This window comes from Odocoileus virginianus, chromosome 6, assembly GCF_023699985.2.
Source record: "Odocoileus virginianus isolate 20LAN1187 ecotype Illinois chromosome 6, Ovbor_1.2, whole genome shotgun sequence".
In the NCBI taxonomy this organism is placed as follows: Eukaryota; Metazoa; Chordata; class Mammalia; order Artiodactyla; family Cervidae; genus Odocoileus; species Odocoileus virginianus.
Genome location: NC_069679.1, coordinates 41,878,037 through 41,903,295, shown reverse-complemented (window position 1 = coordinate 41,903,295; position 25,259 = coordinate 41,878,037). Strand labels below are relative to the sequence as shown.

General features: G+C 36.2%; 1 protein-coding gene across 6 annotated transcripts in view; it reads left to right on the top strand.

The window, feature by feature from the left end:
* Positions 1 to 25,259, top strand: part of TCF12 (transcription factor 12) — a 390,369-nt gene that overhangs the window by 286,165 nt on the left and 78,945 nt on the right. For all 6 annotated transcript variants that reach the window (XM_020906149.2, XM_020906151.2, XM_020906146.2 and 3 more), the window contains 2 exons: positions 15,721 to 15,856; positions 20,236 to 20,288. In XM_020906149.2, the coding sequence (XP_020761808.1) occupies positions 15,721 to 15,856; positions 20,236 to 20,288 (189 nt within the window). The remainder of the gene's footprint in view (positions 1 to 15,720; positions 15,857 to 20,235; positions 20,289 to 25,259) is intronic.

Here is a 25,259-nt window from a genome sequence, read left to right as displayed (position 1 = left end):
AGTTCAAAGGAGAATCCAAAAACAGACACATTCATTGATTATGTGATAATTATTTGTGATAATTTTGTGATATTTATGTGATAATTATTTGATAATTTCCAAAATTATGGAAATTCATATTCAAATGGAGTAAAAACTTTTTTTTTTCCCCTTTGGAGGAGGGTGGTAGTGCTGTTAAGGGTGGAAAAATGTTACTCATTTCTTTACTGGACAGAATTTTTTTCAGATATACATATAAGAATTATTTTTCATTGCTACAAATTATCTACAGTTTAGAGAGTTGTAAAATAGCTCCCATAGAATGAGAGTCAGATAACCTAGAAAGGTATGCTCTAGGCCAGGGGTCAGCAAACTACAGCTTCCAGCCAAATATCTCTACCATTTTCGTTTTTTTGTGAATGGTTTTATCAGAACATAACATGTTTATTCATTTATGCATTGGCTATGGTTTCTTTTTGGCTTCTAAAGTGGAGTTGAGTAGTTAGAACAGAGACAGTATGGCCCACAAAAGTTAAATGTTTTCTATCCGGTCCTTAACTGAACTGACCGTACTACAGATAATGCATAATATTCCATCAAAGGTATGTTTCTGATAATGAAGCAAATCAGTGTTTTCATACATCAGTCCTATGGAGCCAAACATATAGAGCCAAGCCTACTGTTACCCCTAGAGGATTAATTAAAGCTAGTTGTTTCAAAGAGCATGTTGAATGTTTTTTAGCATAACAACAGACCTAAAAATAGGGACCTTAGCTTTAGGCTAAATTACTAGAACATATTTAGAACAAGGAAGTTGATATTGTATACCATTCTGAGCAAATTATTTCTAAATAGGCATAAGTAAACACACCTATTCAGAGAAGAATTTGCAAACATTAAAGTAACTTGCAACTCTAGCATATAGAAAATGATTGAAGGACGGAAAGCTATTTAGTTTTAAGAAGAGAGGACACCAGTAATTTGGGAAGCATCTTCAGATATTTGAAGCATAATTTGGCTTGTTCTATAACTTTTAAGGTTAAAACTTTGGGCAAAGTAATTCTGATTTTAACTTAGTATGAGAAGGAATGTTCTCCTAGAATGAAATGAAATGAAACTTGCTCAGTCCTGTCTGACTCTTTGCGAACCCATGGACTGTCGCCCACCAGACTCCTTTGTCTATGGAATTCTCCAGGCAATAATACTGGCATGATTAGCCATTCACTTCTCCAGGGGATCTTCCTGACCCAGGGACTGAACTTGGGTCTCCTGCATTGCAGGCAGATTCTTGACTGTCTGAACTACCAAAGAACCCGGTCATAGAGAATGGAATATTCAGCCTTGGTAAATAATGACTTGCCTCTCAGTGGCTATATTTAAGCAGAAGCTAGACATTTGTTTTACTGAAAATTTTAAGCTAGAGGGATTAGAGCATCTGTTGTTTGATTGAAATAAAAGACTTTAAAATTTTTTCCTAATTCCATGAGCTCTCCAGTGACAAGTAAAAAGCTTTCCAAGTGGCATTGATGATCCCTCTGAGTTTGGAGACCAGAAATTACTACCAACATTCAGCTATATGATTTTATATCAATACATGTTCTAATTTCCCTACCAGTATTGATTCAGGAATGCTATCATTTTGTCAGTAGACTGACTTAATGCCTGCACAGTGGTAAGGAGTGGGAATTTTATTAATAGATTCTCCACTAGGACTGGGTTGTTTTTTGGTCCAAATCAGAGTTTTCTCTTTATCAAACTAACAAGTACTGACTTTCTAAACTTGTTTTTTCTTATTGTGAGGCCAATTGTTGAATTCTCCTAAACAATTTTTCTGAGGTTTTTCTGAACTCCTAACTCATTTGGGGGATTATCCCTTTGGACCATAACAGAGATTTGGCTTCTGCTGGTGCCTTTGAGGGCAGCATTTCTTTTGGAAATATCAGCAAGGTGATTTCCCTCAGCTTAAAGCAAGTCCAGTTCAGAATGCCCCATAATCTTAATGAAGCTAAAGTGGCAGGTAAAAGCATTGCATCCAATAATCCCTAAGCCTAGGGGACATTTTAAATGTTATTTCTGCTGAAAGTAAGAAAGCCATGTTGCTTCTACATTTGAAAATCATGAGCTACTCTGAACGCATGTCTGCTATCATTACAAATATTGGCAACTCTGTCCTTGGCTAAAGTACAAGGCCAGGTAAGAGCATGTAACTCTGTCTGTTGGGCCTAAACAAATGGGAATAGGTTGAGAGACAAGAACTCTTGAGGTTCACTAGAGAGCCTCCCTGTTTGAACTGTCTCAGTGTTCTGAAACACGGGCTGGTTTATAGTAGAGTTGAGCACTGAGAGTGGCTCTAGTGTCAGTACTGGAAGAGATTCAGCCCCCCAAATATTGAGAAACATTTCTCCCAAGATGATTAGAGGGGAGAATTGGGAAAAGCCCCTGTAGTTCCTCCCATTGAGAATTGGCAGGATGTTGGAAAAGTTCATGAGAGAACTAAAGGTGCTAAAAGTACATAATGCCTTTTTCAGTGTCCTTGCTTTTTACAATAATAACAAAAACTAGGAGGGCTTTTATTTTATTTAGGAACTTTGATTTGCTGGAGTTGAAGATCACTAATTTTGTTGGTTTTCCTTTTATGTGGTTTGTCTAGAGTGCAAGAGAGCTGGTTTATCAGATTATCTAAATCTAGAGTGGATATAGTTTCCCATTCTATTCTGGCCTCTTTTAGTAGAAGGAAAAGGTCCTAGTTCAGCCTGTTTTAGAGTTAAAAGCTTCCTAGGTGGAATCAGCATATGAAGGAAAACCAGAATTTTCTTTTTAAACAATTTGAAACCAGTTGCATGGTCATAAAGAGGTTCATCATATTTTTGTGTACAAATCTGAATTTTATTCTAATCAACAGGATTTGGAAAAGCCCCAGGAATTGCTTGATGAAGTCACCTAGAGATTGCCTTAGCCTGATGATTTAATAAATGAGTCAGTGGCCTGGACTTCCAGTTGTAATTCCAGAGACCTTTTAAGATTTTCCCAATTAACAGTTTTCAGTACTGAGTCTGGCCTTCAGTGACAGGTATAAAAACTAGCTGATATAATTAGAGAAACCAGGTTAATAAGTTTGATTGACTATATTAAATTCCTCTGCAAACCTGTGAAGATCTTTAGTTACTTTGGAAAAATATTTGGTGGTGGCTCCCAATTCAGCTTTGGTCCAGGGAATATAAAAAATTAGCCTCTGGATCCTCAGAAGGCTTAATTTTAAAGGAATAAATTCTGACAAGTTCAGAAGAAAAGGGAGTAGGGAGAGTTTCTGAGAAAAAAGGGAAATTTGACAAATATTACCTTAAATTCTTATTTTGCAGAGAGGCAATTTCAGACTTCTGATCATATTGGGAAGCCTCAGAATACCAATTAAAATAGGTATTCCACTCAGTTCTCAAAATTTTTGAGCTGCTGTGGTCAAATTCAGTTTTAAGGAAATTAAAGTTGGGGATTTCATACGTTCTCCATAATAACAATTACATTTGGTCGGATTGGTCCATTTAGTTTAAAATGTGCCTGAGGAGGGTTTTTAAACATACAGTCTCTGGATTTCTTACAAGAGGAGGTGGTAATCTAAATATTGTCATAATATTTAAATAACTGGGATCCCATTCCTCAGATTTTTCTCTAATATAAAAGAATAATTTTCACACTGCCCAAACAGCCAAGAAAATGTATATCATCCAGTTCTAAGGAAACAGCTTTGTCCTGGAGGAGCCCAGCGAGTCAGTCAGTCAGTCGCTCAGTTGTGTCTGACTCTTTGCCACCTCATGGACTGCAGCACGCTAGGCCTCCCTGTCTGTCACCAAATCCCAGAGTTTACCCAAACTCATGTCCATTGAGTCAGTGGTCCTATCCAACCACCTCATCCTCTGTCATCCCCTTCTCCTCCTGCCTTCAATCTTTCCCAGCATCAGGGTCTCTTCAAATGAGTCAGTTCTTCGCATCAGGTGGCAAAAGTACTGGAGTTTCAGCCTCAACATCAGTCCTTCCAATGAACACCCAGGACTGATCTCCTTTAGGATGGACTGGTTGGATCTCCTTGCAGTCCAAGGGCCTCTCAAGAGTCTTCTCCAACACCACAGTTCAAAAGCATCAATTCTTCTGTGCTCAGCTTTCTTTATAGTTCAACTCTCACATCCATACATGACTACTGGAAAAACCATAGCCTTGACTAGACAGACCTTTGTTGGCAAAGTAACGTCTCTACTTTTTAATATGCTACCTAGGTTGGTCATAACTTTCCTTCTAAGGAGTAAGCATCTTTTAGTTTCATGGCTGCAATCACCATCTGCAGTGGTTTTGGAGCCCCCCAAAATAAAATCAGCCACTGTTTCCACTGTTTTTCACATCTGTTTGCCATGAAGTGATGGGACCAGTTGCCATGATCTTAGGTTTCTGAATGTTAAGCTTTAAGCCAACTTTTTCACTCTCCTCTTTCACTTTCATCAAGAGACTCTTTAGTTCATCTTCACTTTCTGCCATAAAGGTGGTGTCATCTGCATATCTGAGGTTATTGATATTTCTCCCGGCAATCTTGATTCCAGCTTGTGCTTCCTCCAGCCCAGTGTTTCTCATGATGTACTCTGCATAGAAGTTAAATAAGCAGGGTGACAACATACAGCCTTGACGTACTCCTTTTCCTATTTGAAACCAGTCTGTTGTTGCATGTCCAGTTCTAACTGTTGCTTCCTGACCTGCATACAGGTTTCTCAAGAGGCAGGTCAGGTGGTCTGGTATTCCCATCTCTTTCAGAATTTTCCACAGTCTATTGTGATCCACACAGTCAAAGGCTTTGGAATAGTCCATAACGCAGAAATAGATGTTTTTCTGGAACTCTTTTACTTTTCAATGATCCAGCGGATGTTGGCAATTTGATCTCTGGTTCCTCTGCCTTTTCTAAAACCAGCTTGAACATGTGGAAGTTCACGGTTCACGTATTGCTGAAGCCTGGCTTGGAAGATTTTGAGCATTACTTCACTAGCGTGTGAGATGAGTGCAGTTGTGCACTCATAGGAAGGGGCCAGTAGCTGAACTGATGTGCTTTCAGTGAAGCAGCTCCTGTTACGAAAGCTTTGGGCAGATGGCTTCTCAGCCAGCTTTAGTTAAATCAGCCTGTTTTCAAAATCAGACTGAAATGCCAAACAAGTACTCACATACAGAGCAAAGCCTTAACCAGAAAGGTAAAACCTTAAAATAGATCCCAGATAAAGCCTAGAGACCTTCAAACACAAAGGTCTTTGTGAGGACATGGATCCAGGAGAAGACATACCTTCAGACCTTAGGGTCAGCAAGAAAATCATCACAATGGATTCAGTTGTGGGTACCACACGTGTTCGCTTATCAGCCCCAGAGTCATTGGAGGTCTTTTGTGATCCTCCATGGGCCATCAAAATGTTGGCCCAAAACAAAGTAAGATGGGTTTATTTGAGATCAGCAAAGAACTGCAATTTGGGGTCTGTAACCATGGTTAGCCATAGGCAGGTCTTCCACAGCAGGGAAGGAAAATGCTTTTATAGAGGGAGAAAAGGAAATTGGGACAGCTAAAATAAACAAGAGTTCATGGCTTTTCATTGCCTGAGTCCTTGACGGGAAAGAAGAACCTTTCTTCTTCCTCTTAGGCTCTGTGATCATCACAGATTGTGAGAGCACTCCCACCTCATCTCTCAGCTCTGGTTAACTGAGGCTTTTGTTTATAAATGTTCCACAGGTTCTGTAAGTAACAGGGAAGTGATGGTGGTTTAAGAATTGGTTATGTCAGAATTGAATATTGAGCTTAAAGATTTTAGAAGTCAAGTGGTTTCTCATACCACCACCTTTTCAGGAGTAGATATTTGATGGTGATGGAGAATTCTTGGAATTAGGAATGTTCAGACATAAAAGTGGCTGATGGATGAACTGTTGAAGCTATCCAATAGATGATTCACTAATGAAGAAGCATGTGAAAGGAACATGCACAGTCGCTGGCGCACAGTAGGCATTCAAAAAATGTTTGAATCAAAATCCTGTAATCCAGGAAAGAGCATATTGGTGAAGGTGAAAAGCCATCAGGTGTCTTCAGGGTGAGCTGGGCTTTGTGAGTTGTTTGGAACAGAGGTAAAATAAACTGTTTTGTGGGAGGAATGTCTTATCCTGAGGTATGAACAGTAGGCAGTTTTAATTTCCTGCTTCTGTTAGAAGGCCACAGAAAGTTAGATTATGTAGAGGTATCTTGGCAGAGGGAAAAGTCGTCATTTTCTTTGTTTCTATTCCCATCATAAAACTTGCTAATTTTTGGTGCTACTCAGAATATGGTGCTATTTCAGAATATAATTTCAAAAAATCATTTTATTCTTTTGTAAACTTATTTCAGTAAAAAGGAGTCGGTTAAATAATGGCTAAAGATTGACATTATCCTAGGGGAAAAAGTGAAGAAAGAGGTGAACACAGGCTGGCTATTACATGATAATAAGGGATTGTTGTCAGTTTGAGGGTTGTAACTGAGAGGAAGTAAAATAAATGAAACAGAAACAGCAGAATGCTGTAAGTTGTTTAAACTGAGTGAAAGATATATAAAAAAATGGTTCATTATACTTTTTTCTTCTATTTTTGTTTATATTTGAAAATTCCAAAAGAGATAGTTTTAATTTTTAAAAAGATGTCCAGTATAGAATGTTTTAGGTCAAAAAATATTATATACCTAACTAATAGCTTAGTGCTTTATTGGTTTTGTGTTACTCTTAATTGTATTCTTGGAAATGCATGTGATGGGGAAGAGGAAAATATTAAAGGGAAAGAAGAGTGGCTTCAGAGTATTAGAAGTCTGCTGAAAATTTTAGGATTATGTCACACCATTTCCACAGAAGCAAAAGAGAAATGATATTTCCTTCTATCTTGTTCTTCTACTGTTGGCTAGCATCTCACATAGCTGCCTCCTTTGTGTTCATGAAAGAAAAGGCCCAAAGGCATACTGGTATCTTTATAGGAAGTCTTCCAAAGGGTCCTGTTTTATCAAGGAAGTTTCTAGATTCAGTCAGAAAAGCTACTCACTTAGAAGACTTGCTCAGAGTATGTTCACAACTAACGTCCTGAGAGTCTGCCTTCAGGACATCCCTAATAGCATTTTTTGAAAGAGGGGAGGGGGCCCCTTTATGGGAACCTGTAAAATCATAAAAGAAAGTCATTCTTATTTCATGTTTGCAGTTATTTAAATACTGAATGTATTAAAATAGCTTTAATTTTAGCTGTTTGTTTTTTAATAGTTCTTTTATTTCTGGTAGGTCTTTATCAGTCTACCTCTCAGATCTTCCTACTTTGTTATCTGTCAGCTGATGCAGGATTCAGGAGAAAACTTCAGAGGAAAAAAAAATAGTGAAAATGAAATATTAAGATGGTAAATTTTCCTTTTGTTTACTGAAAATTAAAGAAGATTTTAAGAAACTTAAACTGCTAAGATTGCCATGTTTTAGTAACTTAATAGTACATAGGTAGCTTCTTCTTTTTTCTCTTTTTAAGGCAGAAAGATTGGGCTGATTGTGTTGGCAGGATGCATTTGATGGATGACTGTCATTATCTTATCAAACCTGCAAGACATTTTAAGTATCGAAAATGATAATTAAATTTTCAAGAGACCATGTTGAGTTTATAAGATTGGGGACTTGTAAAAGAATGAGCATAACAGTTGGCGAGTGGTGACTGGTGTGTTTTTATTGACCCAGGAAAGAAATAGAAGCATCTCAGGTTTTCTTTTACTTTGTTTCCTTGTATACCCCTCCTGCTCCCTCCCCCAATTAATATATTGCCCAAAATGTTGATAATGACTTGGAACTATTCAGGTTGCACAAAGCATTTAATGAAATCTTGTCTTAGACAAAACACTAGAGAGGATCATAATTAATGTCTCATTTTCTGCCAGTTGCTATTGATTACTCATTCAAGATCCCTTTGTTCTCAGAATGATAACAACTATAGTTTGCATCGCTATCTAATGAGATTCTCAGGATAGAATTCTTTAACAACTTGCTGATAATTGCTAACATATCCCTGGAATTTCAATGTAAATGAATTTGCATCATAATACAATTATTTCACAAATGTCGGTGTTTTCCAAATTCGAGTATTATTAAAGCCCAGCATTTATATTTTGCTGAGTTCCTCTTCACTCTCTGAGATTTTGATTTGGTTATGACATGAGGTGAGACGCTACTTTGTCACTCTTGAGTTGTCCTGTCTCTGAAACTTCAAGTGGACTCACAGCTGAACTGTACTGTGATGTTTCTAAATTAAAAGAACAATTGCAAATATAACAATACTGTACTAATTTTGCTTTTAAAACAGTTTTGTTTCTTTATTTCTGAGTAAGAAAAGTGCATAAAGTTAAAGTGAAGTTGCTCAGTCGTGTCCGACTCTTTGCGACCCCATGGACTCTAGCCCACCAGGCCCCTCCGTCCATGAGATTCTCCAGGCAAGAATACTGGAGTGGGTTGCCATTTCCTTCTCCAGGGGATCTTCCCGACCGACCGAGGGATCGAACCCAGGTCTCCCAGATTGCAGGCAGACGCTTTAACCTCTGAGCCACCAGGGAAGCCCAACAAAAGCGCATAGTATAGTCTAAAAAAGTCATCTGAGGGAATTCCCTGAAGGTCCAGTGGTTAGGACTCTTTGCTTTCACTGCCGAGTACACAGGTTCAATCCCAGGTCGGGGACTAAGATCCTGCAAGCCACACAACACAGCCCAAAAAAAAATTCATCTGGGAAATTTCAACAATTTATATGTTCTGTTTTATCATGATTTTTGTTTTATATCTTTCTGTGTCTTTAACATGTCCCCTCTCAAAAGGGAGAATTTGGGAACAGCTGCTTGCTTTTGATACATAATGTATTAAAACAGCATACTGTTTCAGGGGTGTAATATAGGCATCTAATTAAGGAGTACTATAGAATGAACAAAGAGCAGAGTAATATTTTAAATTTTTTTACATATGTGACTACAACATTAGATACTCCCCATCTTATTTTTCTAGAAAGCAAATTATTGTTAAGTTAGTGCTTCAAATTTTTAATCATAAAATGAGGCTTATTTAATCTGATTGTGAGTAGATGTGAAAATATATGTAGTACAGCATTTGGACTAAGCCATTTAATGGTGAAAAGTAGTTTTGAGGAAGGAAGTCTGTGTTTATCAAGATTTTAGATTCTTCCTTCTTAAGGGTAAAGAGTATCCAAATTATTACAGTGTGATTTTTAATCCTCCTGGCTACTTATCAGTACCATTTTTATATATTATGTTTTCCTGTGGTCCTATTAAATTACATTCACCGTATGTTCCAATGTAATTACGAAGAAGTTGTATTAGTAAATGATGTTGGCCTTGCCTACTACTTTATACCTCTTCTTTACATTTTTGGTCAGTATCACCATGAAGTGTGTTGTTGTTAGTCAGTCAGTCATGTCCAACTCTTTGCAACCCCATGGACTGTAATAGTCCACCAGACTCCTCTGTCCATGGAATTTTCCAGGCAGGAATCCTGGAGTGGGTAGCCATTGTCTTCTCCAGGGAATCTTCCCAACCCAAGGATCCAACCCAGGTCTCCTGCACTGCAGGCGGACTTCCTGTCTCATCACTATGAAGAACACTAAATAGTCTTTTCAAGTTCACATTTTAGAGTCCCAAGTTTCTCACACACATGCAGAGGAAGAGGGAACTTAAAAAATACTGCACAGGCTACCAAAGTTCCATATAAAGAAATGGGAATTTTTATTTAGGCTGAAAGTATGTCATATGTAATTCAAAATGAAACTTACTGTAGGTTTTTATTATAATAATCTAGGCTATCTTAGTGTTTCAGGAATAACCCTTTATTAATTATTCCTTGGTAATTAGATTGATTTTTCACAGATGGAGTTTCTAGATGACTATGAAAAAGATTTTTTCTTGAAGCATGTGTTAAGAAATTTAGTGCAATGCTATTTCAGAAAACTAATTCTGCCTTGCATAAGACAGCAGAATAAAGCTGCTTTGTCTGGTTCTCTATCCTCTGGGATACTTGGGTATTCTTTTTGCCTGAGACACCTCCAGGACAAGATCAATAATGCTTCTCATTTGTTATAGGCAGGCAGAAAAATCAATAGTATGAGCTGATATGTAATTTTATTTTAGGAAAAAAGTCAATAGATTATTATGTGCACTTTAGTTTTACCAAAATGTTTAAAGAATCAAATAAAGGAAAAAAATATATTATTTAGTGTATCAAGTCCTTGCGGAGAAAACCTTGTCTTAAACTTCTTTTGTGTTTCTTAGAGTACTAAACATTTCATTTTAGTTGGTAGGATGAAATATTATCTTGTGTTCTTAAGAAGAAACAATTTCTCCTACATTTACTTTGCCTAATCATTTCAATCATGGTGCAGATAAAACGGTAACTGGTTATTTCTGTGATTCGGACAACTGGGTGAAGGACAGCAGGGTGGAGAACAACTTCTGTGGCTTTCTTGAAATTAATATTAACTGGAGAAAAAGAAGATAGGGTATTTCCTAACCACATCTCTAGATTTGTCTGAGAGGAAGGAGAGAAGTATATCATTGGTAAAATTGGTAACAAGTGAACTTTTTTCCCTAAAAAAAAATTTGTTCTTTTTCTTCCTTTATTTCATGCATATGTACAAAAATCTACAGTATGTATTTTATAGGTAACTTAACTTTAGGATTGTAATTCACAAATTCATTTATATGTCACTTAACATTTTTTCAAGTTACCTTTAAAAATGGTAATTGGAGTCCTAGGCTGCTGTAGAAATTTTGTTGTACTGAGGAAAGAGCCTCTTCAACAGAACTAGATTCAAATTGGGTCCCACTGCTTGCTTTCTGTATAACATCTCTATGTAATGCTTAATACAGTTCCAGTAAATATTATCTGAGATGGTGTATTTGATAGTATGCTAGTGTACCCTTGATATTTAGTCTGATTTTCTCCCAAATTTTTATTTTGAAAAATTATAGACCCACGGAAAAGATACCAGAATAGTACAATGAATATCCATGTACTCTTAATCAAGTTTCATCATTTAACATTTCACCACATTAGCGCACACACATTGCTTTTCTTTCACTAAGTATATGCCTGTATTTGTTGGTCTATAAAGCTGTATGTGGGTTTGTGCACATAAACATTCATACTTCTGCTGAATCATTCTGAGAATAAGTTGGCATTTCCCTGCTTATTCTTGATCTAGGTTGATACAGTTTAAATCTGTCACTTTCCTCTTTGGATTTAGCCTGTAATTGTCAGCCCTTTCTTTGAGGGCCTGTTTATTCTCTCTTCTATTTCCAACATCCTATCTTACCTTCGCCATTGAGAGTTATAACTCAGCCATCTTGGGTTCAGGGCAGATGAGGTCTCCTTACTTTGTACCCAGGTAACAACAAAAAATGCCCTTCATCTTACTTTCATTCTTTTATGATACTTAGAATATGGTAACCTATGGGAAAAAGAAAAAATGAAATTGAGTTTTTATTTTTCACATGGGGCTACAACCATGCCACTCACTTTTACTTAAGCCTTATTTACTTCTCCAGTAACCCTCTGAACTAGTTAGTAATATAACCAAAGCAGATGCATTCATGTTAGATAATTTGCCCAGGATCTTACAGATAGGATTTGAACTCAGGTACCTAACTCCAAAGCCCATGCTGCTTCCAGGGCATCAGATTATTTACAGACGTTTACTTTTAGGAATATAAGAAATACGTTTTCCTGTTCACCTTTTAGATTAAGTTATGCCTCTTTTGGTCTTTATTATGACTGTTACTGGAATTCTTGGAAGAAATAATTCACTGGCTACATTTCATTCACCTGTAAGTACCAATTGTTATCTTACAACTTAAGCACACAGACTTCTTTATCATGCTCCAAACACAGTTCTTTGTTTCTCCATCAATACATTGCATAAGGGGTCTATTAGTATTTTCTGAAAAGGGCTACATAGTAAATAATTTAGGCTTTCCAGACCATACATTCTCTGTTGCAACTACTCAACTCTTTCATTGTAGCACAGAAACACCATAACAAATACATAAATGAATGAGTGAGACTGTGTCCCAATAAAAGTATTTTCCAACAAGTCCTATTTGACCTGTAGGCCATGGTTTGTTGACCATGGTATTAATCATCATCATCTTATATGCCCATTAGAATTTATATGCCAGGGAAATGTTGAAAGGAACATTGTTAAGTGACATATGAATACCCATCTCCTCTCTGTATTTACTTGTTTATGTGGATGCAGCGACCAGTTTTGTATGTACCTTCTGCATTAGAAAACACAGATGAAGCAATAAATATATCAGGCACCTTAAAACATTGTATCATGAAAGTCAGTTTTGTAGTGAACAGAGAACATCCTATTAAAAGACTAGTGATTTCTTAAAGAAAAATTTCAAGGTACATGACCCCTGCCCTAAAACATGTGGTAATAATATGTTCCATCTACCATATTCTAGCCATATTCTGATTGCTATTTGAGAAATGTTAAATGTGCCTAGCATAGGCAAAAAAACAGAAACACAAAACAGATGTGACAATGGAAATTTCAGTAAATACGTACGGGAAACATGATGATTCCTGGGTCACACTATTCTCACACAAATAACATAATCAGGAGATCCATTTCTAATAGTTTGTTATAGAAATAGAAAGGATGCATGTGTTATTTACATTTATATTTATTATTTCTTCATTTTTATCATTTCTCCTAGAGATAGTTATCTTAAGGGGAACTATTTCTCCTTCATGCCTATTAGTCAACACCTTTCTTTCCTAATCTGTTGAACCTTGTATCTGTTGAAATTTGTGTGATTAATTCTAAGTAATTACATTGATATTATGCAGTTTTTTTCATATACACATCATATTATCTGTTGTTTGAAACTCTCCTCACTTTTTCTCTTTTATAAAAGAAGATATCAACTCCATTCGAAGAATCACTTACCTTTTGAGAAGTCTGAGAAAGTTGTCTTCTTAACTATAAACATTTCTGAAAAAATGCAGTGATCTTTGGCTCATTTAGTACACTGATTACTTCATGTGTACCCCAGCATTGTTGAATAGGCTTTTTTCTTTTAAAAAAAAAAAAAAAACTGAAAAATGAAAAGAGAATATAGAGCAAAACATGAGATGCAGTGATCAGAAGAAAGTTTATAGTTGTAAATGCCTACGTTTAAAAAGAAGAAAGATCTTAAACCAGCAATCTAACTTATACTGAAAGAACATAGAAAAAGAAAACCAAACCCAGGACTAGTAGGAGGAAGGAAGCAGTAAAGATTAGAGCAGAAATTTTTAAAAACAGAATAGGAAAACTACAGAACCAACAAAATCAAAAGTTGGTGCTCTGAAAAGATCAACAAAATTGACAGATGTTTAGCTAAATTGACTATGAAAAAAAGGAAGAGTCTAATTAAAAAATCAGAAATGAAAATAGGGGCATTACTACTAATCTTACAAAAATAAAAGATTATAAAAGAATACAGTGAACAATTAATTATATGCTAAAAAATTAGACACTCTAGGTGAAATAGACAAATTCCTAGAAATATGTACACCAGGAAAACTGAAGAAATAGCAAAATCTGAATAGAATTAAAACAAGTAGTTTGGCAGTTTCTCTAAAAGTTAGACATAGACTTACCGTGTGACCGAGCAGTTCTTCTTTTAAGGGTCTACCCAAAAGAATTGAAAAGAGGTACTCAAATAAATACTTGCACACAAATGTTCATAGCAACTCTATTCACATTAGTCGGAAGCTGGATAAAACCAAAATGTTCCATCAGTGGATAAATGCATAAACAAATTATAATATATCTGTACAAATGGATAAAGTTCTGATACATGCTACAAGATGAACTTTGAAAACATTGTACTGAGAGAAGCCAGACACAAAAGGTCACATACTGCATTATTCCATTTATTTGACATATTCAAAATAAGTCCAGAGAGACAGAAGCAAATTAGTTGTTGTCAGAGGCTCGAGAAAAAAGGGAGGAATGGAAATGACTGTTGAATGGGTATGGAATTGCCTTTTGGGGTGATGAAGTGTTCTGGAACTAGATAGTGATGGTTGCACAATATTAAGAATGTACTAAATGTCACTGGTTGGAAATATAATGGTTAATTTTATGTTAATTCCACCTCAGAGTTTTAAGCTGAAACATAAATATTATTTAAAATTATTAAGTAGTGTGATAAACTGAAAATGAAAGTTTTTCTGGAGGCAGGGACTGGACTACTATGACTAGTGTTATAAAGTTCTATTGATTCTTTCTCACCAGAACTGAGATTTATTTCTCCTTGCCTTTATGATACTCAGTAGCCAGAATGACAGGCACCCAGAGTATGGTGATAACTGTAAATGTTATTAAATATGGAGTGGGAGAATACTAAATATGTTAGTGAAATCACAGTTTTCGTTTTAGAACCTCTTCTCAAGTGCATCTAACACACTTTCAAGTGGAGGTCTTCTTTTTTCCCTCAGCTTCCAGAAAGCTTGAAAACAAATTCTGCTACATTGAGTTCATTTACTGTATGATAGGGTCAGTTGATTAGCAGGTCAGCGCTGCTAAATCTCTGGATTTCAGTGCAGTACTCGATAAGAGTCTCATGATGTCTCTGTGGCTTATGTTAGAGCTCTCTCCTCAGCCTTGTCGTCCTGGACAGATGGTTATTATGGATCAAATATAGCAAGATGAATTTTATTAGAGATAAATGTTAAGTCTTGCACTTGGAACCAAAGAACACAAACTGAACAAGGAAGCCATTGGAGGGACGTGACTTAATAGCAATAAAGATTGACAGGGTGTGATCTCTCTTAACCTCTCAATATGAGCATGTAGCACAAATGTGTTGTTTATGTAGTCTCAGAAACTCCTCTGCATTAACAAGACTACATCTGGGGCATTGTTCTCCATTCCCTTTTCTAAGAGACTTTGACAAATGGAAAATAAATCTGGAAGTCTGTGTCAGGGATGGTGGGGAGGACATTCACACTATGTCATGAGACACAGTTGATGAAAACAGGAATGGCTAGTCTTGAAAATATTGGTACTCTTTTAAACAATGAGAGCTCTCCGTAAAGAAAAAACACATGGAGAAAAGAAGAGAATTGACTCTCTTGTGTGCTCATGAAAGCATTCAAGCAAAGACTGGGAGGACATTTTTCAAAAATGATACTGATGATTAGAGTGGAACTCAGGGGATTTCCCTGGTGGCCCCATGATTAAGGCTTCACCTTGCAGTGCAGGAGACAGCAGGTTCGATCCCGGGTGGGGTCACTGAGCTCCCGCATGCCACTGAGCAACTGAGTTCTTAGGCCACAACTGGAGAACTTGTATCCTACAACAAAAGATCCCATGTGATGCAACTAAGACCCAACATAGCCAGATAAATAATTATTTTTAAAAAGCAGTGGAACTACACAGCAACTAAAATATTCTTTCAACTCTAAGATTGTATGAATCTACATAATTTCTAAAAAGCAGGCAACATGAAGACATGAGGATGGGCAAAAAGAGAAAACACAGGTTTAAACTAATAAAATTCAACAAGTTCTTAGATATTTCCTAAATTCAAAGCATTGTTCAAGTTGCCATAAATAATTTGAAAGTGATGTCATTTTCAGATTTGGGCCCATAATCAATGAGAAGATAACTCGTTTCCTTGGCCTTGTTTTATAGTCTAGTCTCCTGAGACAAGATCTAGGGCTTGGAAGCCCAGCACAACTCTCTTCTTCAGGAAAACCTGGGACACCCTACTACTCATTTTCTGCCACAAGTTCCAGGAGAAGACCACTTCATGACTCTGCAGCACTTGGTAAGTGTATCACACAACAAATCCCATTTTAAAAACGTTTCTTCCCCACCATCACCCCCATTAATTTATGCTTCTGGCTATACCTCTAATTAGAAGAAATTTGATTTCTTGGGTGTCATGATGCTATTAGGGCTTATTTGCATAAAGTAGTATATACTTAATAAACGATTTAATATTTTTATTTGGTCATCACCTTAAGAGAAACTGAATAGTGGAAAATTGAGCTTTAAAAATGGGACTAGTTTTCCCTCTTGTAATAAAAATGTCATGTACTAATATTAATACCTTATTCTTGACTACAGTTGATACAACGCTAAACAGTCTGCAAAATGGTTTTGTAATATACTTTCTCATTTCATTCATATAGCAGTCCTACTAGTCAGTCGGCGTAATACAAGCTTTAACATAAAACTGAGGCTCAAAGGAGGACATATTCGTATACCTAGTAGGTGGTTTATGCAGACTTTCTGACTCCAAGTCCAATGTTCTTTGCGTATTCATTGCATCTATTCCTCAACTTTTTAAAAATTGTGGTAAAATTAATATAAAATTATCCTTATTAAAGTGTACAATTCAGTGACATTTAGTATATTTGCAATGCTGTACAACCATTTTCTCTATCTAGTTCCAAAAAACCACCTCAAAAGGCAGCTCAGTAACTATAAAGCATACACCTCTCGTTTTCGTTACTTCTTCCTTCGTGTCTTATGTGTAGCCTAACCAGGCCAGTCTGTTTCATATTGCTGCTTACAGCAAGCCTCAGGTGTACTCTGATACCATATCCAGTCAATGTTTAAATGTGGGAATTTTGGATTATTCTTACAAAGAATCCTTTATATGAGAAAATTGAAACTGTAAAGCATGTTTATATTGAGGATAGGCCAACCTCTAAAATAAACATAGTCGACCGAAAGAAAATAGGTCCACAAATACTTGTTATGCTTCTAATTTGTGTATCTACCTCTGTCAGGGGCTTCCCAGGTGGCACTAGTGGTAAAGAATCTGTCTGCCAGTGCAGGAGACATAAGAGACATGGGTTTAATCCCTCAATCAGGAAGATCTTCTGGAGAGAGCATGGCAACCCACTCTATTATTCTTCCCTGGAGAATCCCATGGACAAGGAGCCTGGCAGGCTACAGTTCACAGTGTCACAAAAAGTTAGACACGACTGGAGCGACTCAGCACACAGGCACCTCTGTCAAACCCAAAATTTGGTAAAATATTCCTCGCCTTTGAGTCTAGAGTATGCTTGAGGGTATAAAAGGGCACAGTGATGGATTTTCATATTAGTCATAGAGATCTCTAGTTAAATGTGCCCACCTCTCCTTATATGTGATTATTTGTGCTGTTGGGAAAGCCCCTGTGATTTAGAGCAATATACTTATTAAGGAAATGGTAAGATATAGTATCTTTTCTCCATCTCCACTTTTGTTTCCCACCAAATCAGTTAGTCAGGGTAAAAACATTATTTTGACTCTAGATGTGTCAATGTCACTCTAGAAAAGTATCTTGTTAGAATGCTTTGTGAGCACACACTGTGTCAAAAAGCACTAATGTAGATTAGTATACTACTACTAAAAGTTCAGGGAGGAAATGAGCTCCTGGAATATTGGGGGTGAGGGGAGGGAGTTGATCTCATAAAAACTCAAGCTTCCCAGAAATTAAAGCTTGTATGTTCATTTTTATTTTGATTATGATGTTAGATACTGTGGATTCTCTCTTTTATGCCAGGTACAGTGTTATACATATTGTATCTTTATAAAAATTCTAGTAAGTTATAATATTAACCTCATGTTATATGGGCTTCCTTTGTGGCTAAGCTGGTAAAGAGTCTGCCTGCAATACGGGACACCTGGGTTCAATCCCTGGGTTGGGAAGATCCCCTGGAGAAGGGAAAGGCTACCCACTCCAGTATTCTGGCCTGGAGAATCCCATGGACTGTATAGCCCATGGGGTCACAGAGGTGGACACAACTGAGCGACTCACTTCACATGTTACAAATGAGGAACCAATATGCAGGAAAGTAAGCAACTTAGCCAAAGCTTGATATTCGAGGAGGCCCACTCATCTACTGTGTAAATACCATCTAGTAAATTATTATTCCACTCTTCATTGTTATTTCCTCAGTCTTAGATACTCTTTCTTGGTATTGCAGTTATTCATAAAATCTCTGGAAGGATTTCAGAGATAATCTATACCAATTTTAGCATCTTTTCACGATATTTAGGTGCTTTAGAAAATCAACATTCTGCAAAACACTGACTTAACAATTGATAATAGTTTTGCCACAAATTTTAATATAAACCTAATAATAATGGCTAAAATTTATTGTGTCACTTTCTGTTAGGTACTGCCCTGAGCATCTTTCTGTATTCCCTTTATTGCAACAGCTCCAGGAAGTTATTGTAGATAACTGAAGTTCAAAGAAGTAACTTACCCAAGCTCATACAGCTGCTATATGATGGAGCTTAAATTTGAATCCAATCAGCTTACTCTCTTAACTATTATACTTTGAAACCTCCTAAGAGTGAACTCTGTATTCTAAAGTCATGATTTTGAATCCAACATTTATGTATGTAATTGTATAATGGCAACTGATGATTAGATTAAAAATATAAAAGAAGAATTTCCATTCCCAGGGCAGGGAAAAAACTGACCTAATCTAAAGAACAATGTATTCTACTGCTAGTTATCCCAAAGTAGAGTGATGGGCTTTAGACTTATAGGAACACTTCAGTTGACTCTCTTTATATATATGGACTGTGTCTTTTGCTCAAGGGATACTGTATTAGTTGTGAAGAGTTGGGTTTTAGAAAAAGCCTCCCAAAGAACAAAAATTTTGCTGGTGAGTTTTATAAATATAGTGTGTGCCAGATGTTGTTTATCTTTGGCACTTTTATTTTAAGGAAATATAGGCGGCCTCTCGGTAGGGACCAGATGCTAATGAGTGTTTTTTCTCTCTCTTTATTGTATATAATTTTTCCACATACTACTTATGAAGTTGCTTTTTTAGCTTTGTAGCCTCCTGGTATATTTACTATAAAGAATCCCAGCCCAAATTTAAATGAATTTCACTCTTTTGTAAACAATTGCATGTTTTCCTGTCATATTATTTATGACCCAGAAAAATAGCATTTTTGCCATTCTAACTTTTATAGTTTTCTAAAACATTGTAATTAATGTTAGCCTTCTTATGTATTTTCTCTTCTTAATAGCGAACCCATCTGAGAGATCCTGAATTTGATCCATTATTTGTGTATAATTGGAAGGCTGCATTTAACACCATTTTTTACAATAAAACAAACCAAATATTAAATTAAATTTTACAAATAAGTAAAATTAAAATACCAAGTGAGACTGGGTCAGTCAGTTCAGTCGCTTAGTCGTGTCCGACTCTTTGCGACCCCATGAATCGCAGCACACCCGGCCTCCCTGTCCATCACCAACTCCCAGAGTTTACTCAAACTCACGCCCATTGAGTCGGTGATGCCATCCAGCCATCTCCTTCTCTGTCGTCCCCTTCTCCTCCTGACCCCAATCCCTCCCAGCATCAGGATCTTTTCCAATGAGACTGGGTAGGCATATGAAAATATTCATGTTATCCTTTAGTAAATAATATGTATCTTAGAAAGAAATATACTTTAATTGTTTCTTGGAAATAAATATAAACATCCAAGAATAAATTGTATAGAAATTAGTGCTGAAGTTTCTGTTTTAACCACATATTGTTACAGGAAATATTCTTCTGGAATACTTACAGGATGTATCATATATGACAATGCTTGTGTTTAATTGTTTATGTAACATATCTCAGATATTAGTATAACCTTAACTTTTCAGTTATTAAATATTTCAAATTTTTAACATAGTTTGTAGCATGGCATTAGCTTTAAGTCTATTTAATATGCTTTTAAACCTAATTCTCAGTGTGATATGAACATTAGATTTGTGTCTCTCTTAAGGAATCATATTATTAAACTGACCTGTTGCACCAAATGCCCATCTGCAGATGAAACTGAGATAAATGATGTAAAGTGCCTAGTATGAAGCCTGTACATAATAGGTACTTAAGAAATATTATTCCCTTTTCTTAAACATGCTTATTGGTTTGTTATTTTCTCTCTTGTTTTACTTTGTTTGCTGTCGTCTTCCCAGACTTACAGGATATGTATTTTCAGAGTACATCACTTCATTAGGAGTACATGTTTTACACTAGAACTGGTTAGGAAGAATGGAGCCCCTGTCCCTGTATTCCCTTACTTATTCCTAAATCCTGGAAAACGAGGAAGGTAACTAGGAGGGAGATTCTTTCCCACTCATTTGAAGTCTGAACTTTTCTAAAATAAATACTGATGAAATATACTGTTTCCCATGTACAGATCCTTTGCAAGCAAAGAAAGTCAGAAAGGTGCCTCCTGGTTTGCCTTCTTCTGTAAGTACCACTTCTTTTTTTTTTTTTTTTACTTTGTGGTAAGCAAATTAATTTCAGGTATTCAGTATCTGCAGACGATCAGGATACATTCAGTTGGTGTCAGTAGGCATACTTCACATAGTAATTGCTCTCTGCTTCACAGAATCATTGATTGAGTTAAATCTGAACTCAGTGTTAGGTTTTTAGATTTCTCTGCAGTGATTTGTAGCTTACTCATATGCTTTTACTCGGTGTCCCTGTCATTTGAATTCCCCTCTTGGGAAGAGGACTAGGCCGGTAGCTGTCAAAGAAGATCTCCTGTACAGGTCTTTTGATGTTTAATTAGTCATTATGTTGCTGAACAGGAAGACAGACAGAGATTAATAGCTGAGAATCTTAGAAATTTACATTTGTAATAATCCCAATGGAGCTAAAGACATTAGGATTCGAGGGACATGTTCGGCTCAGCTTGCCTCAGTAGGACTGAGGTTATTAATATGCATAAATCACCAAGTCAGATGTTCATTGTGAATCTCTTGTGGATTTTAAAGCCTTCATTAAGCCTTTCCTAACTTCAGACTAGCATCAGGAAAGCTTTCGAGCAACTAGTTTGTTGATCCCTCTTTGCTCAAAAATGTATCCTTTGAGAATAAAGAGCTTCATGAGAATAAAGAGGTTGGAAAGGTTTGGTGAACAATCATTAATGGCCATGATAATCTGATGCTGTAGGATGTTTGCGCTGTTAAATATACTTTATTCTCTTAAAGAGTAAAAGTATTTGTAAATGAACCTACATCATAAATCCACCTACAATTTAAAAATCCCTGGTGTGAGAAGGGGAGAGTTTCTTCCTCTCCCTTTGCAAAGAACAAATGGGGAGTGGGGCTTTTGGATTGAGGCCGCATGCCTTGTAGGGTACATCTCTTTGTTGTGTAAATAGATGTTGGCCTTTTATTTGGCAGTACTTAGCACATGGGCGCAGGTGCTGCTGGGTGAGTCACAGCTCATCCAAGTATACACTGAATGGAATATCCGGCTTGGCAAATAGTAATCTAGAAGGAGCAGCATGGGTCTGAGCTTTTTATTTTTTATTAAGGCTGAAGTAGAGATATCATCTTTTTGGTTGTTTGCCTTCCTTCTTTCCTATGTTCTTCCCCTGCCTTCTCTTCTGTATGATACATGAAAACTCAAATTTGAAATCCTCTTTGAAATTCACTTCCAGATGGATCTGAGTTTTATGCAGCCTAGGGCAGCTGTGCTCTGAACCTGCAGCCTACCTGGAAGGTTGGATTGCAGCTGCAAGCATTCTTAAAAGCTTTTGCTTGCATAAGCACTTGGACCCACTAGAGGCTGAATAGCTGCTTGATAAACAAAATGAACACAATGCCTCAAATCATTATTCCCGAAGACAGGATTTTTTTTTTTCAGCAACAGCTAAAAATAGTTGGGCAATTTACATTTTAACAGTTGTGTGCTTTGCAGGGGTAGGTGGTTCCACAGTAGAACATGATTTCTGCTAGATTAACAGAAGTCATATTTAAATCTGACAGAACTGCTAAAACATGGAAGTGTGCAATCTTTCTGGTGATTTGTTACTATAATTCTATAAGAGTAACAAGTTAAATTACATATTAATATTTGGTAGAACTATACAGGTTTTAAAAAATAACAAATTAATAGATGAGAAATTCATCTCATTTCTTTGCCTTATAATATTTTAAGAAACATTATCTTTTTGCTGTTTCATAGTTCTTTCATTTTGAAAACGAAAGGGCAAAAAGGACAGAGCAGCCTGGAAAGAGAATAGAGGAGGTCACCAGTGTTCTTTATGTCCTAATAATAACTGTATTCACTACCTGGAGGTAGTTCTCTATATTGTCTCAGGTCTTAAAGATGAGAGAGAAAGTGAATGTATTTTGATGAAATTTTGATTTCTTTGAGAACCTCTAGGCAATTTCACAAGTCAAGCCCACTTTTATATATTGTATTACTAGCTGCTTTATTTAGGATTTATTAGATATGTTTCTATAAAAAAGATTAGAAATTATTATTTTCAATTCTTACTTAACATCAGCATTGAACATGATCATACTGCTTTGAAACCATGCTGAAAATAGTTTTTCAAACATATTAAAAGTTATTAAGAATATATAAATAATAAATGCATTTTAATTGAAAATATATTTTAGATTAAATGCTATGTTGAAATCTCAAGTTTTAAAAAAAGAATTTTTTTAAACTAAAAACTAGTACTTTGATAAATGATACTAAAATAACAAACTGAGAACACTTATGGCTACACTACTTACCTTTTTATTGTCTAAAACAAAGGGAATTAAAAATACCGGTTTTCTTTTTGGATGCTTTTACTGAATATATTTATTTCATAGGCCTTTTACAATGTGTATTGTTCAAAAATGGGTATAAAAATGAAAACGGACTATGTGTATTTTATTTCATGGTCATTTGTAGATCTTACTTCCCAAACTAGAAACTTCACCATAATATTTCAGATGTTACAGTTTGCTGCTGGTCCAGTCAGTCTTTAGTCATCTGTAAAATGCATGTTACCTTTACCAAAGAAAATAGAAGAGCTAGGTTAGTACTGCATCGCTTACACAGCTCTGGAAAAAAAAGGCAGGGTTACTTAACATGCCAAACTTGGATAACTACATAATTTGACCACAGATTGTTGACTAGAGGCCTTTTCTTTTTGTAAGCCATGCTACATATTTAAGTATCATAGTTACAAACCTTAGCTCTTCTGTTCCTCTTTGCAGAACAACTGAATGATAATTTCTGTCTGTGGATAAAAGTCTGGTAGCAGTGTATTGACCTTATTAAAGCAGTATGGTCAGTGAGGTTAAGAAAACAGTATGTTCAGATCTGCTGTCTGAGTTATTGATTGGTTGTATGACCCTGGACTTGTCAGTTAGCCCTTGAGAAGTTTGGACTAAGTTCCTTTCAGGTCTAAAGTGTTACATTCTTAGGATTTTAAAATTAATATGCTCAGTACATAACCAAAAGGCATAATGGGCATAGTTTTCTTCTTACCAGTGAAAAAATGGTGTTCTTAAATTAAACATGTTAAGTTTTCCACTTGTTTCTCTAGACAGGTTGAAATATTGAACAAAGTGAACTTTTGTAGCAGCAACTATAGAGCGATACCTGGAAATTGAATTTGATCATTGCCTGCAGGGAACTAGTGTGACAAACAAGCATTTAGTGAATTAGTTGTATATATTTCAGTGAGGCAAGTAAAAGTGTGTACCAAGTACTCTGGAAACAGTAAGTAGTTAACCCTGCCTTGGGAAGTACTAATGACATCAGGAGTTGATGTTTGAACTCTGACAAGATTAGCAGCAGTTGATACAGATAAAAAGCATAGACATGTGAAAAAAATAAACACATTCTGAAGCCACATCTAGAAGTACAGCCTTAACTGAGTTCTATACCCAATACAGCCTTCATGCATTTCCTATAAGGCAGGCCCACTCTCCCATCTAGAGACAATTGAGGAATACACAAGACCAACTCAGATATGAAAAGGGATAAATTGTCATGGTAGTCTAGCTTGGATAAAAGCCTAAAGCCTCCTGGCCAATAGATAATAGGAGGCATTTGTAGTTGTTAAGATTATCTGGGAGATTTTCTGAAGGCATGAGTGTGCTTTGACTTAGCAGGATGTCATCCTTCCTTTTTAGGGCTCCTCAACCTCCCCTTTCCTCCTCCAACCACTAACTTTAGTCTTTGTTCTTTGTATGTACACAAGCTGTTTTTCATCTGTATCAGATCTTTACTGAAATAAAACATTTGAGGAAATTTTGAAACACTGGATAGGGATTGAAGGCAATTGTGGTTTGTTTCCTAGTAATTTGTGGGCAAAGTTGAAACATTTGCATTGTATTTGTTACCCTCCTTTACAGTCTCAATATCACTTTGTTAGAATAACACGTATCTTACATGTGTGGGGTTCTGTGCTAACCATTATCTTATCATCTTAATCTTTAACTTCATCACACAAATATACAACTAATATCCTCTTCTTAACAAATGAGGAAATTGAGACTCAGATATTAACTTGTCCAAGATTACACATACAGCCAAAAATTACAACCTAACAATATCAAAGACCATTTTCTTTTTAATTTGAATGTTAAAGCATATTGTGTATTTTGGCATACTCATAATATGCCTTGGTATATTAAATTTAAAAGTTTATTCTGTCAGTTATGTTTTTCTTGAGCAAACTTATTCATTGCTTTCTTATTTAAAGACCTACCACCATCTGAAAGGATGTTACAGAAAACTAGCACATACTTCCTCGTCAGGCAGATGGGTTTTGTCTGGCCTCAGCTGCTTTTTTTTTTGTAGTCTTAGAGAATGCTTTTAAGTTCCCTGAACACCAAGTTTCTGTTTGTGAAAGGAGATAGTAATGCTTATCTCAAATGTTAGTACATGGGCATTATGTGCCTAACGTGTGCCTGGTATATAATAGATACTCAGTAAATGTTCCTTTTTTTTTCCTAGTTCCTACCACTACAGCCTGAAGTTTAAAGGAATTTTTACCATTTCATGTTACCCACCCCCCCTTTTTTTTTTGACTGCGTCATGGGATTTTAGTTCCCCCACCAGGGATTGAACCTTCAGAAGTGAGAGTCCTAACCAGTGGACCTCCAGGGCATTCCCATACCATACTTTGTTGAAAAGCAAGGAAAAGTTTGAAAACATAAATATTATGATTATTTTAAAAAACATAATGTATGTACTTGGAACATTGTAAGTAGTAAATTGTAGCTGCTGTTGTTAAGAAAGCATTTATTTTCAGAAAAGAAACCCTTAAAAAGAGGGGAAATTTGTTGAATCAATTCCTGCTTAGAATTCATGCTAATTACTTTTTGTTTTCTGAAGTATCAAGAGTCTGTACTTTCTTCTTCCCTTTACCCTATCATTGGTTGAACATCTTTATGGTCCTCTGAAGCATTTTTCAGA